The sequence below is a fragment of the Mus caroli genome, unplaced genomic scaffold (assembly GCF_978045245.1).
Source record: "Mus caroli unplaced genomic scaffold, Mus_caroli_1 scaffold_1, whole genome shotgun sequence".
NCBI lineage: Eukaryota > Metazoa > Chordata > Mammalia > Rodentia > Muridae > Mus > Mus caroli.
In genome coordinates, this window is record NW_028227256.1 from 178,625,206 (window position 1) to 178,640,321 (window position 15,116).

The window sequence follows — 15,116 nt, forward strand, 5'->3', positions numbered from 1 at the left end:
AGTGTAGCTTATAGCATACTGCTGTTTGAGGGTCAGCCAGTGCTACATATAGCACATCTATATATAAAACAAAATGCACCAGCAGTCAAAATTTGCCTGAGAGATTATTACAAACAAAACTCACGTAGCCCAGGCTGGCCTTGAACTATGTAGCTAAGGGCAGCTTCAAACTTCTGATCCCCTACACTCATATCCTGACTGCCCTAGTGTTGGGATTACTAGGATGATCACCATCGTGGACACTGCTGGGGACCGAAACGGTGATGGGCAAGCTCTTTAGCGAGCTACATGCCCCAATGTATTTTGCTGTGGCCTTTGGGAGCCTGAACTGAAGAAATCTGCTTCTACCTCACAAACTTTCTGCCCCAGCAAACTTTAATAAGCACCTATAATTTAGTTCCTAAAAAATAACCAAGAGTCTGCCAAATGGCTCCAGTCCATTCTTTTCCCTGCCCCAGTTAAAACTAACTCCATGTCATTATTGACCATCACCATGTATTCTACATAAACACTCTAATGCTAATAACTAAAAAAGGTAAGACTCAATGATTGGTACTTGAATAACTTCAGTTAATATATAACATTGTTTTAGTTACACGTTGTCATCTACCATTAAATGTTTAATAGTATAGCATAGCTTATGGCAAGATTCTGGTGATTACTCAGTCATCAGCTTGTTCCTTTTCACGCCAACCTTCTTTCTCCTATACCTCAAGTTTCTGTCAAATCACCAGATATTAAACTTGTAAGGTTAATAATAAAGACCAGAAGCAGGTGTAGTTTAATGTATTTTAATAGCAAACTTACAGGAACAGCACAGAAGACTGACAACATTAAAAACATGTACTTGTATGTAGGACAACTCAGTTAGAAAAGTATAGTGAATGGATGGAATCTACTGTGTGATAAAAATGCTACAAACACCATTTAGTTGCCGTCAATAAGAAATTTACTTATTTTAAAAAAATCCAAATGCTGGCATTGTCCAGAAAATTTTAACAGGTTTATTTATAATTGTTATAAAGTTGAACTGTTGAAATGTGTTCACTGAAACATTTTGCTTGCATTAATGCTTTACATCTTGCATTTATATTAAAAATTCACACACAAATGAACGTGGAGAAACGCCAATACCTGATTCTGTCCCCTATGTTTCCACTCGCAATCATATACTTAGGTACCTTTGACCCCATGGAAAAAATATCTAACATTCAGAACTACTGATAACAGGAAGAAGAGGAAAAAAAAATTTTTTTGAGAATGAAATGTTTCCCCTCATAGTGGACTCTTAAGCACGCTCTCCGCGTATGCGGCGTGCTAGCTGGATATCTTTTGGCATAATTGTTACACGTTTGGCATGGATAGCACACAGATTGGTATCTTCAAAAAGGCCAACCAGATAGGCCTCACTTGCCTCCTGCAACAATAAAAGAGAAATGACTTAGTGGCATTGTTTCCAACAGTTAAAATACACTTACACAGTAAAACCCTTTAAAGAACTTATCAAATGCTCACATAGAAACCTGTCAAGATGCCGAAGTTCACAACATTTTCTACAACCTCACAAAACATCAAGACACTTCAATACTCCAAATGTTAACATGCTCCCTAGTAAACAAATGGCCTCAAAGAAACCAACAAATCCTAACATCCTCATCCTTGCAAGAGGAAGTGTATCCAAACTCATCACTAAGTCAGCCCAGGATCCCTTCAATGGAGAAAGGGTCCAACACATGGTCCTCACGTTATCTCTGGTTACACTCTGGAATGCTGAGGATTGAACTCAGGACCTTGTCCCAATTGGCTTATCACCAGCTCCAAAGTGCTTTCTTCCAGATCCTTAATGTGTAATTTACTGCACTCTCTCAAATGCTGAACCCACCCCCACCGTTACACTGTAAGATTCTTCAGGGTATTTTCTTATTCATCCCCACTTAAACTAGCTAGCTTTACGAACCACCCATTGACACCCATCATGTCATGTGAAAAGGAAAAAGGACCTCCACATCTTATAGTTGCCCAGGGTTTTTTTTTTTTTGGTGGTATTGTTTTGGTTTTTTTTTTTGTTTTTCGAGACAGGGTTTCTCTCTTTAGCCCAGGTTATCTGCCTGCCTCTGCCTCCCGAATGCTGGGATAAAAGGTGTGCGCCACCACCGCCCAGTGGTGGTAGTGTTTGAGACAGTTGAGGCTCACATGGACTAGGCTAGCCCTTCCTGTTCTTAAGCAACTCTTCCTGCATGCAGCTCACAAATGCTGGCCATCACTTGTTCCCTGGGACCCACATGATGGAAGCAGAGAGCCATCTCCTGAGCAGCACACATGTGCCACCAAGTGATGTCCTTTTAAAGCCATTTCCTGGGTCCTAGAGTAGGAGCTGGGAGTACAATGTACTGACATCCCCTTTCACCAGTGTTTGTTCCCAGTCAAACTCCAATTCTGCTTTTAAAAACACCAACAAATGAGGTGTGAACAACACGACCCAACACATAAAATATATACACACAGGAAAGGTTTCAAGAGGGTGTTCACCACTTATTTTTTTGGAGACATGGCCTCTTACTGAAACCAGAGCCTACCAATTCAGCTAGGCCAGACAGAGAGCAAGCTCCAAGGATCTGCCTATCTCTGATTCCCTGGTGCTGGGATTATAGATCCCGTGTCCCTCTTTTTGTGTGCACTGAGGATCTGAAGTTAGGTCCTCATGGTTGTACGGTAGCCACTTTAATGAATAAACCATCTTCCCAATCTCAACCTAGTTTTTTTGAGGATCTGGACCACCCAGGCCAGGCAGGCGCTATACCCACCAAGCCTCTCTATTACAGGCACCAATGGCCAGGGACAGCCGTTTGCATGAGTGCTAGGGACTCAACACAGGCCTTTATGGTTGGATGAGAAGCACTTACTTCAAGCTACTTCTCCAGGCTCTATCTTCATCCTTCAAGGAATACTTACTACCTTACTAAAAAAAATCTGCCTCATGGGGGCTAAAGAGATGGCTCAGTGGTTAGGAGCACCAAATGCAATCCCAGAGGTCCTGAGTTCAAATCCCAGCAATCACATGGTAGCTCACAACCATCTGTAATGGGATCTGATTCCTTCTTCTGGTGTGTCTGAAGAAAGCTACTGTGTACTCAAAAATAGTACATAAATAAAATCTTAAAAGAAAAATATCTGCCTCATGCAAAATGTACTATTTCTGTATGTTTTTAACACTTGTGACTCTCACCTATCTTTAAGTTCTAGCTCAAAGCTATTCCATAAAGGGCTGAGTAACACGACTCCTATGTCTTCCTAGTGAAGTTTCTTGTTTCCAGTTTCTTGGCATTTGCTCTGGCCCTATGAACCAGTCAGCTTTTAATATCCGTCAATTAATTTGGCAAGAGAGATCTCATTCCATGTAATGCTTTGTTCCCATATAGATGTTCTGCACTGCAAAACCCCAAATCCCCACAACTCCCTTCTAACTAAGCCTTTCACCCATATCTTACCTATTTCAAGGATTTACTATTCAGGGACTCATTTTTGAGTTTACAAGTGAGCTAAGAGGTCTAGAAAGCAAGATGGTGAGATGGTTGGCAGGCAGGTGTAGATCCATCCTGACAGCCTGAATCTGATCTTGGAAACCCACATGGTGGAGGATCAAGTCCTTATGTGCACAATTGTAAAAAATCACAAAACTGTGCTAGGCCCAATGTACAGTGGCCTGCTCTCAGTAGTAGTTTATAGTAGACACAGCCTGAAGCTCCTCAGTAATCAATCCTTCTGTCTCACCCAGCATTGGAATTACGCAAAACCTAGAATCAATTCTTCTGTGGAATGCAGCAGAAGGTTCTAGGCCATCAGCGAGGGCCATGTGTCTGAGACCGTTTGCTTTTATGAGTTGTGTTCTCTGGAAGCCTATGGGCTGGGCTGGATCACAGCACACGCATCCTCAGTTCTATTTGCAAATATTCCTAAGTCCCTTTAACATTAAAATTGTAAAGAGCCCAGCATGGTGGAGCACACAGAAGACAGATGCAGGGACAAGCTTGAATTTACAAGGTAAAATCCTGTCTCTAAAGAAACAAAGTCTAATTGTAACTCAAAAATGTAATTTTGAAATGGTAGAAGAAAAAAGCATTTTATAACTTGACTTTAATGTCCCACTGTCTCAAAACTGTTCATCCTTAACCTAAAAACATTTTAGCTCAAGCTCCCTGATATTTAGGGTAAAGAGCTAAACGTTACATTGGTCAATTCCCTATTATTCCTCATCTCCCTACCTCTTTGAACTATGTTTATTTTTTTCCTTTAGTTGTAAAGTCATCGCCACAATTCTTAACCTACGGTTTCCTTGTTTCCTTTTACTGCCAACCATGATCTGAACATATTAAATGCAAAATGCTAAACAGATTTTTTTTTTTTTGAGGCTGGTTTTACACTAGTCCAGGGTGTTCTTTAAGCTCAGTGGTACTCCTACCATAACCTCCCTGGTCCTAGGTGTGAGCCTTCACTTCCAACACACATTCCATACATTTTAAACTGACAGGTCACTATGCCAGGACTGGTGGCACAGGCTAGCAATCCAAACTATCTACTTAACAAAGCTAGAGCAGGAAAACTGCTCGTTCAGGACAAGATCTGCCTGAACTAGGTGAAGCCCTGCCTTACAAAGTTGGCCAGCATGGTGATGCATGTCTTATCCCTGTGCTCAAGAGGCAAAGGCAAATCTCTTTAGTTTAGGTCAGCCTAGTCTACAAGTTCAAGAACATGCAGACTACATAGAAAGACCCTGTTGGGGGGGGGGGGTAGCCCCAGCAGGTGGGCTTACACGCCTTTAATCCCAGCACTTGGGAGGCAAAGACGAGGATTTCTTAGTTCTAGGCCAGCCTGGTCTACAGAGTGAGTTCCAGGACAGCCAGGGATACACAGAGAAACCCTGTTTTGAAAAACCAAAAAGATTAACTTATAAAATGCGTGTTTTACCCACCAGCTTTTCTACCCAGCCTTTGTTCCCAGAATAAGGCTCTGAGACTATTTATTTATGAATAAATCCCTAAGCCATAAGCTTTGCCCACCCCCCACCCCCACTAGAGCTCACAACTTTTTTTTTCTTTTTCTTTTTTCGAGACAGGGTTTCTCTGTATAGCCCTTCTGTCCTGGAACTCACTCTGTAGACCAGGCTGGCCTAGAACTCAGAAAATCTGTCTGCCTCTGCCTCCGAGTGCTGGGATTAAATGCGTGCGCCGCCGCCTCCACACTGGGCTTTGTTCATTCTAGTCTGCCTGCCACATAGCTGGCTACCTAGCTCTCCTTAGCTTCGTTTGCCTGACTTTCTTGGAGTTTGGGTGAATCTTCCTGATTTACTTTTCCCAGAATTTCTGTCTCTCCCTCCCTCTGCCAGATGTCCCACCTTCTAACCCTGCCTCAGCTAATTGGCCATCACTTTTATTGACAAGTGATGCTTTTACACAGTGCACAGATTCTCTACAGCCTGTGCACACTCGTGTGTGTGTGTGTGTAGGCGATTGTTTATACACGTGCCACACATCCATGATTCATCCTAGTGCCTCCCCAGGGGATACCAATCCCCTGGAACTAGTTACAAGGTTGTTGTGAGCTGTCTGACGTAGACAGGAATTAAAGTAGGAAGAGCAGGCTTTTAACCTCAGAGGCATCTCTCCAGTTCTGTGACAGGGTTTCCCTGTGCACCCCTGGCTATCCTGAAGTTACACTGGCCTGACACTTGACAGTAGCCTGCTCATGCTGTTCAAATGCTGGGATCAAAGGCATGCATGAACCACTACCACACCAGCCTGTCTAGAAAAGAAAGGATCACCTATGCATTCCAGGTTAATCTTGAACTAGCTGTATAGTGCAAACTGGTGTTGAGTAATAACTCTCCTTGCCACTCACTATTCATGTGAGTGTTGGCACTATAGACTAGCATGCCCTATCATGTCCAACTTAAATTATGTAATTCTACAGCCTAAAATAGAATACCTTGTTTTTAAGAGAGGTTTACTGTGTAGCCAGGCTGGCTTTGAATTTACATCAACACCCCTGCCTCAGGCTCACATGTGCTGGAATTATAAAAGTTTTGAGTCATCAGGACAGATTAAAAAGCACTGTTTAGATAGAACTCTACCTCATCTGTTTCTATATCCTTTTCCCACAAGCAAATGACTATCTTTTTTTTTTTTTTTTTTTGGCTCTGGTCCTAGGGACTTTTAGAAAAGGCAGCAACTCTAACACTTATAGAACTTTAACCTTCCAACTAACCTATATTCTCTCTCACAAACAAATACAAGAAAAAACTTACAAGGAAGATCACTGTGTTCTTTCATTTTTACAAAAGGATCTCACTATGTATGTTGTACTGGCTATCCTGGAAATCAAGAGACTCATCTGCCTCTACCCCCACTCCTGTGTGCAGGATTAAAGACACCTGCCGTGCCAGCAAGACAGCTATGGGTGTAGCTGGTTAAGAGAGCTTGCCTAGCCAGGCAGCAGTGAACACCTTTAACCCTAGCACCTAGAAGGCGGAAACAGGAGAGTTAAGGCCAGCCTGATCTACAGAGGTAGTTCCAGGCCAGCCAGGGCTACCAAGACCCTACCTTGGAGGGTAAGGAGGAAAGTTTGCCTACTATGCACATGCAAGCACCATATAACGCAGATATGGAGCTTGCCTATAATCCCAGTCTTCAGGGGCAGGGAGAATAAAGAGTTCAAGGTCACCCTTAACCACATACATGGCTTTCTGAGCATAAACCTAAATAAACTCAAGTCATTCAAAAATAAATAAATAAAAATCAGGGGACATTTAAAAAAAGTGCATATTTTACTCAAAATCATGCTTACTGGTGATTATGTAACTAAATATTAGCAACAATGGATGTTTACACATGAATGATTTTATAAATGTTGCAGCCCAAATGTTTAGTAATTTCAATAGACAAACAGTTATTGAATGTAAGATTTAAAAAAATGCTAGACTTACAAGTACAGTGATGTGTTAAGCAGAGCCTACTAACAGTAATTAGAAAACAAATTAGCTCATCTTGGGAATCTTAGTAAATGCATTTATTCAAAGGAATTGATAAGCAGCTATTGAAATGGAAAAATAAAATTCTAAAGGAACAGTATGGGAAGATTTTGATAGTTGAAATTTCAGTAATTTCAACCCATGCAAATTTAATAGAAGCCGATTCACCAATCAAATGCAGTTTAGCCTAACCATAGAAACAGCTCAACCAATCATACATCAAAGTAGAATCCACCTATCAAATCTTTCTCAAATATAAAAGCAAAAGCTAGGCACAGCAACAGTGATCTTTAAAATCCTCCAATGATGATGTGCAGTACTGTCCAGCAAGCTGCATTCCCACTGACTCTGCTTCTGACCCGCTGTGCCTGCCTGTGTGTGCGTGTGTGTGTCTGTCTGTCTGTGTGATGGGAACTGATCCTCAGAATTGGAGCTGCAGGGAACTGTCATGTGTTTGCTGGGAATTGAACCCTGCACCTCTTATCCAGAGTGGTCACTGCAGCCCCACCTTTTCATGGTTGAGATACCAACATTTGTCAGTTCTTTTTGTGTTAATCTCAACTTTAATACTGTTGTAAGTTATTAGTGCTTCCACGTCCAATCACTCCAGATCACTGTTCCCAGCACCAGAACTGAGACTAAATTCAGACTGTGCTTCCTGGGTAACATGAACTCTATCGCTGCTGTCAGCAAGCTCCATGTGTTCAGTCCCCTTCTCCTTCCCAGCAGTCAGTCCTAGCACCACCACACTCCTGCGCATCCTTGAACACTGCTCACTCTAAGTATTAAACTGCACCCTCTCTTGCTTCTTTAGGACCAGGGCATTTCTCCATCAGCTGTTTGAAATGACCAAAAATGGACCTCTAGCTCTCTATCCTTTTGTAACATCCATAAACCAACCCAGCTTTAGGCATTGCTTTCAATACAAGGTTAAAAATTCTAAATGGTAATAACTGCATTAGGCTTTTGAACCAATTAGGATTTAGGTTTTTATGCATGACCTTGAACCTCCCAAGGTTTGAGATTAAAGGTGTTCACCACCACTGCCCAGCCACCTTGAATCATTTAACTTTGAAATTTCATCAGGAGTAAATCAATTACCTTACAGGCTTTTAATGACAGCTACATGAAAACACGACGTGTAACTGCTCTTGGTACACAACAGGAACAAACAAAACTAGGATCTTCCCCAGCTACCCATTTACCTGCAAAGCACCAATAGCTGCACTCTGGAAGCGCAGATCTGTTTTGAAGTCCTGAGCAATTTCTCGCACCAGACGCTGAAAGGGGAGCTTGCGGATCAGAAGTTCAGTGGACTTCTGATAGCGTCTGATTTCACGGAGTGCCACAGTACCAGGCCTAAAAAGTTAACGTTTAAGAAGTTGTTACTAAGCCTATACGACATAAAAAGTGGTCAGCTTTAAATAAATGCAGTAATTTTTCAAAAAGACCCACTCAACTATTCTTCAACACCAAATTTCACAGATCAGTTTTATGACCTGAATATTCAATCCTGTTAAGAAAAAGATCACCTTTAAAATCAAAAAAGCACGATAAGGCAGTTTATCAAAGCCATATATTCATTTTCACTTTCATGCACACACAACCCATCAATCTTTGCTAAGAACTGAGACTTTGAGCTGGTTGTGGTATTCACACTTGTACCAGAGCTCAGGGTGCAGAGGCATGAGGTGTGACACAAGCCTCAGGTACACACTAAGTCCCAGGCAAGCCTGGGTTACATGAGCCCTGCCTTCTAAACATACAAAACTTGGGAACACATTAGCTCTTAGGCTGTTGGTAGAGGCTGCCTAGTCTCTTCTGAGGTCAGCATCACTTTCCTTTGGCCCATCTAAGACTTACATAACTCAACAATTCACTTCAGTGGGTTTTATCTCCCAGCATTCTATTCTAGCATCAGTCATAACTACATTTGAAAACTTGTTTGCAGTTTTTTTCTTAAGAAAAAAATTTCTGCCCCCCCCCAGCAGGGTTTCTATGGATAGCCCTGGGTGGCCTCAAACTCGGAGACCTGTCTGCCTGCTGCAATTAAATGCCCCACCACTGCCCAGCCAAAAAAAAAAAAAAAAGTTTTTAAGTTACTGCCTATAGAATTGTTTTCTAATTCTGACTTATTTCTTCTACTCTGAGCTTTTCACTGTAAAATCTGTCTATGTAAATTTGGGCAACTTGTGCCCTCTAATGGCTGATGTCTTTAACAACACTGGTTATATCTAAATTAAATGAGGTAGGGAAAAACCCACCAAGTAAATATGACCGATGGGAACTTTACTGGTCTCCCTATCATAAGTCTTACCTTACCACAAATGAGGAGCTGCCTAAAAATGTGTGTGTATGACTTCACTAGTTAAAAAAAAAGAAGAAAAAAGGGAGGCTATTTAAAATATTAACGTGTCCTATTACTAGTTGACTATACTAGGGGGCTGGAGAGATTGCTCAGCAGTTAAGAGCACTAGTTGACTATACTATGTCTTTTTAGGCTTTTAGATCAGATTCCAGCTTCAAAATGTAATGTTATCTATCAAACTGAATACTAAGATACATGTGTTCACAAACGAACATATGCATATATATTCAAGTAGTAATAATCATTCAAAAGAGAGAAACATCTTTTCCCCATAGCAAAAAGTATGACTATCTTCCTGTTAAATTGCACGGACACTATCCCACTCCTTGCCGGTTTAGAAATACCTGTAACGATGAGGTTTCTTCACCCCTCCAGTAGAGGGCGCACTCTTGCGAGCGGCTTTTGTAGCCAGTTGTTTCCTGGGTGCTTTACCACCGGTGGATTTGCGGGCAGTCTGCTTTGTACGAGCCATGGTATGGACACCTCCTTACTTACCTATCAGTGTTTAAAAAACAAAAAATATCGGATTCAACTAAAACACACATAACATTATTCCTGCCAGAACCCCCCCCTCAAATCTGGAAATTAATCAGTATGGGGGGGGGCTGTTATATAATTAGTTTGGAAGGGCGCGGATTACATCTATTGCCCAAACATGATTTAAAACAAACTAGAAAATTGTCAGCATTTACTCTATAAAGCTATTTTCGAGCGATAAAACAGCCAAAACCAGAGAGACGCCCCCCACCATGGCTTTCGATCCAATTCCTTTAATTAAAGTAGAAATTAGAAACGTCTGCAAACATTCGATCACAAACAAGTCAAATGAACGAAGCCACAAACACAGAAAGGTCGAGTCAAATTACAGCCAAAAAAAAAAAAGAAAGAAAAGAAAAAAAAAAGGTTTCAGCGTCCCCCCCCAACTCGGTTTGCTGCCCCCCCCCTCGCGCCTGGCAGTTGGGTTGCTGTAAATATCTAAAAACATTCTTGAGGTTTGTTTCTTTATAGTTATGTTGACAAAAAGGCGTCTCGAAAGGCAAGAACAACAGCCATCGCCAGTGAGAGCATTCCACAAAGCCCGTCCCCCTCCCGGGCTTCGCTATGGAAGCCGACTGCCCCGCACCCAGGCTTAATTAGCGCTCGACACCGGCCGCCCAGCCCACCCAGCACCACATAAACTTTTGGTTCTGCCTCCCTAGGGTCCCTAGGTTCGGGGTACCCGACCTGCCCGTCTCGGTCCCCGCACCCCGCGCTGGCAGCGAGCGACTCGGCTCCCGAAGACTAGCACAAAATGGAAACAATTGGAAACGTATCCGATTCCCTTCCAGAGAGACAAACAGCAAATCGTTCGAAAATACCCCATCCCCTGCCACGTGCCGCTCTCCAAAAATGCAAAAGTTCTTTTTTTGTTTTCTGCATTTCATAAGCATCGTTTCTTTTTCTCCAAAAAAGGCAAAAAAATGTTCTTAAAATTTTTTCCTTCCATTTTAAAATGGGGAAGAGAGAAACGGGGGGAAAAAAATATGGTCGGTGACCAGAGAAGAGAGACAAGATGGTGAAGCTCAGGCACAACTGTGGAGAGGCAGCAAAAAGCGAGTTAGCCCGGGGTGGAAAGCGGCGGCGATTTTACCCCCTTTGCGCCCGAAAAACTGGGGCCTGGGACCCGGAGGCGGCAGTTAAGAGGCTCGCGCGGGACATGGTGAAGGTCTGGGGTCCCGGGAAGGGGCAGCGGGAGGGATTTCACCGAAGAAAGAGGAGCCCGCGGCGCCGGAGGGAGACAGGCTCGACGCCGCGGCGGTGCCACTGCTGGGCTGAGACGGAGAGACCGGGGAGCCGCCGCCGCCACCGCCCGCGGAAGGCAAACTCGCTCCCCATCTCCATTTCTGCGCCAAAAAGTTTGCGGGTCGAATCCGGGGGGACTGTGGGTGCCTCCGTGGGCCCCTACGAGGCCGACGGCGAGCGGAGCCCGGCTCCGGGAAGGCGGGCAGACGGAGAAACTTACCCCCCTTCTCCTTCGGCTGGAGCTCGGCAAGCGAGAGGCGGCGCTGGCGTTGGAGAACAGCGGCGGCGCGGCGAAGGCTGCGAACACAATTGAAAGATGGCTGACACCGAGGCTTTCCCCTACACACGCCGCCCCGCCCCGCGCCGCGCGCCAGCCAATCACACACAATGGAGGGAAGGCTCGGCCCCGCCCAGGGCCCCCGCGCGCCCCGCCCCTCCCCTCCCCCCGCGCGCTCGTTCGCTGGCGCGCGCTCGCTCCTCCCCCGCGCGCCGCCCGCCCATTCCTCCCGCCGCCTCTCGCGGTGTGTACAAACACAAAAGACACGCCGAGGGGCCCGCCGAGGGGCCGTCCGCCCTAGTCCGTCCCCGGCCCTCACTCCCTCCCCGCCGGACGCAGGCGTCACAGTGAGCCCCCGAAGCCCAGCTTTGGGGTGCACAGCGGGGGGTGTGGGGGCGGGGAGGGCGGCGCGGGCTGCGGACCAGCGCCCGGCCTGCGGGGGGAGGGGCACCGCCCCCGCGCGCGCCCCCGAGGTGCCCGGCCCGTGTGGGGGCGGGGAGAAGGCCGCGGCCGTACGGTCGCCGCGCCCCAGTTGAAAACGCGCCCGAGCGGGAAGCTAGCTGGCAAAGTGGAAGCCCCAGTCCCGCGCCCACTTTCGGACCGCGCGGCGCGCCAGGGGCGGGGGACCCGCGGGCCTCTTCCCGCCTTCGCTCCCCGCCGAGCGCGGGCCGGTCTGGAGGCTCGGGCCAAGTCACCTAAGGACGAGTCGGTCGCCGACTCTAGCCCCGGGAGAGGAGGGGCAGCCTGCGGGGCAGTGCGGAGACTGTCAGCGCGTCGCAGGTGGTGGCACCGGGGCCGAGGGACAGGGCTCGCCCTCTTCCTAGGCCGCGGTTCTTGGTGCAAGATGGCTGTTATTTTTGTAAGCCTCGGAGACAATGTGCAACACAGCTGTAGCAGTCTAAGGCAGAGTAGGCCTTTCCACCCCTTCGCTGTTGGAGGAGCGCTGCAGAAATCTCATGACATAAGAGTCTAATGTCAGCTACAGGAGGCTGAAACGGCAGGTAGAAGGAAAAGCTGTTTCCCGCTTTCCTCCTGCCCAGTAGCTTGGGCAACAGACTGTATAGCTCAAGTTCTCATTAAGTGACCCACAAACATCTGAACCGTCCCCAGATGGTATTGACCAGGCTCCACAACTCTGGGTGAAGGCTTTCGGTAGAAGAATCACGAGGGTCCCATAGGGTACTGATGAAGGACAGTACACTATATATGTAATCCGAACACCTCTCAAAGCAGTCTTATCATAAACATTATCCTGAAACAGATATGTGGAAATCAGATATGAGAGAAGAAATGGAATTGGCCAAGGTCACTGAAATGAGGAACAGACCCTAGAGGAAAAAAAAAAACAACCCAGGCCTCCTGTTCCATTATTATTTAATGAGTGTTAAGTGTTGATGAACACATGCAATCTGCGATACTACCCTAAATGCACATATGCAAAAAACCCTCCACAGAGCTGCCAGTGAAAAATTCCTATAATTTGAGCCAAGAAGCATTTTTTCCCCTCTTGCTTGTTTGTGTTTTGTTTTCAGGAAACTAAAATATTTGTTGCTGGATTTATCCAAGAAGGCTGTTACATATCAATTGAATCAGTCATATCTTCAAGAAATGTTAGCTTGTCAGAGATAGTACTATCTATGTATGCTAGGTTCCTCATACATTCTTCCTGGCTTTAAGCAGATGTTTCTAAGGGATGGAAGGACCTTGTCTGGTGAACCACTTCATGTGGATTGTGGGGTCTGTGAACCGACTTAAGTTGCCCATCTCTGACATGGAAATAGTAGTTATTTGTGTGATAGTAGTCCGCAAGCTCTTTCTGGAAATATGACTGGTTATCCTCTTAGTAATCAGGAAGTTTCCAGATTTGCAATATATATATGGCATGCCGATTCTGCTCCGAACAATTTTTGGAAGACTGGGAGTGCTGCAGTGAACAGCACCGGTACCGGTCCAGCCCTGATTGAGTCCTTCTCTAGAAGCATCGCCTTCCACAGGGAAGCTGCACTTGCCCAGGGAAAAGGATGCTTTGGAGCCCCGAGAATGGCAAAAGACTGTAGCTAATGGAAACAGGCTTTATTTCCAATTCATGGCACGGCTAGGAGAGCTGCTCCTGGGGGGGGGGGGGGGGGGAGGAGCCTTTTTCTTTTCAAGGATTCTTCAGGGGCACCAGAGGTTAGTCTTTTGTTGTCTTACAGTCTCCCTGTGTAGCTCTTGGTTTAGCCTGGAACTGACTTGTAGACCTGTAGACCAGCGGGGTGGCCCCCACCTCACAGGGATCTGCCTGCTTTCTAAGTGCTTGGGATTAAAGGCACATGCTAACACCCCCAGAGGACAGACTCCACTCCTGGAGCTCAGGCACCCCTCAACATTTGGAGTTTATCGTAATGGAAAGAGGGGAGCAAGAGCTTAAAATCAGGTTAAAATCTTTGCCTAGAATAAGATAATCATGGCCGCTAATTAAGATTTGCTTATAAGTGAAAGGATAGGATAAATCGGCAAAGCTAGATGTGACGGTGCGGGCCTATAATCCTAGCAGTTCAGAATCAGACCCGGGAGGACCGTTGGGAGTACGAGGTTAGCCTGCTGAGCGTACAGTGTCCCAACCCTGTTAAGCCTACATGGGAAGACCATATCAAAAATTCAAAAACAATGCTAGTCACTTCATTCTTCTTGCTCACCAAGCACAAAAACCTGCTGCCCGTTGGAGGTGTTTCTGAGCACTTACCACCCTTTTCTTTGAGGTGTTGATTTAAATCTGTTGTTTGTTTATGGTCTGTTTCCTGCCAGTAAGAATATAAACTCTAGGAATACTGTTGCCTGTTTCTTCTACTGAAGCATTGTCCCGCTGCATACATACTAACACATTGGGTTGGAGTCCTTTTTCTTTCTTTTCTTTTCTTTCTTTTTTTCTTTTCTTTCTTTCTTTTTTTTTTTTTTTTTTTTTTTTTTTTGAGACAGGGTTTCTCTGTGTAGCCCTGGCTGTCCTGGAAATCACTCTGTAGACCAGGCTGGCCTCGAACTCAGAAATCTGCCTGCCTCTGCCTCCCAAGTGCTGGGATTAAAGGCGTCTGACACCACACCTGGAAGAGTCCTTTTTCTATTAGCTGTAACCATTAGGAAATCTCACCCACACCATGGAAGTTGTCATACACAAAGGTAGATGAAATAGCACAAGTAACTCCCATGTACCCATTATATTGACCCGGACCAATTTTGTGTTCCATCTGCACTGTTTGCGTTTTTCTTTTGACAGGGTCTCACTATGAAGCTCACACTGGCTTTGGACTCATGATCCTCTGCCTCACTCTGGCATAGGCCATGACAACCCAGCTCTGATGAGCCTTTTGAATCTCATAACCTATAGATTCTCCCTGTGTTCATACTTTGTTGAAAAGCATGTCATTTGTCCTGTGGTCTTAGATCCTCACTTTTCTCCAAAACTCTTCTCTTCTTGCCCAGAAAATAGTGTTATCTGTTAAGGTGCTTCATGCAACCTGTGAGAACGACCTCTTAGACAGTCCTCTGACCATCCATGAAAGGGCCTCATGCTGGCCAGTGAGAGCCACCTCTTAGACAATCTTCTGGCCATCCATGACAGGGCCTCATGCTGGCCAGGTAGCTTCTCTGACCCTCCTGTCTCCACCTCCCAGGCGCTGGGAAATGTG

At 45.3% G+C, this 15,116-nt stretch overlaps 1 protein-coding gene across 1 annotated transcript; it reads right to left on the reverse strand.

The window, feature by feature from the left end:
* Positions 1–775: 775 nt before the first annotated feature.
* Positions 776–11,532, reverse strand: H3-3a (H3.3 histone A). The gene is made up of 4 exons (XM_021173159.3): positions 11,395–11,532; positions 9,737–9,887; positions 8,230–8,383; positions 776–1,417 (listed from the first exon to the last, which is right to left on the reverse strand). Exons 2-4 carry the CDS (start codon positions 9,862–9,864, stop codon positions 1,289–1,291), a joined length of 411 nt encoding a protein of 136 aa, XP_021028818.1. The 5' UTR covers positions 9,865–9,887; positions 11,395–11,532; the 3' UTR covers positions 776–1,288.
* Between the last annotated feature and the right edge of the window lie 3,584 nt (positions 11,533–15,116).

Bases quoted from the DNA above. Each gene is read 5' to 3' on its own strand.
- H3-3a (XM_021173159.3), bottom strand. From the start codon at position 9,864: ATGGCTCGTACAAAGCAGACTGCCCGCAAATCCACCGGTGGTAAAGCA. The intron at 8,384-9,736 runs GTATTTCTAAAC...TTAACTTTTTAG, and splicing joins AAGAAACCTCATCGTTACAG to GCCTGGTACTGTGGCACTCC. The intron at 1,418-8,229 runs GTAAATGGGTAG...TTATTGTTGCAG, and splicing joins CAGCTATTGGTGCTTTGCAG to GAGGCAAGTGAGGCCTATCT.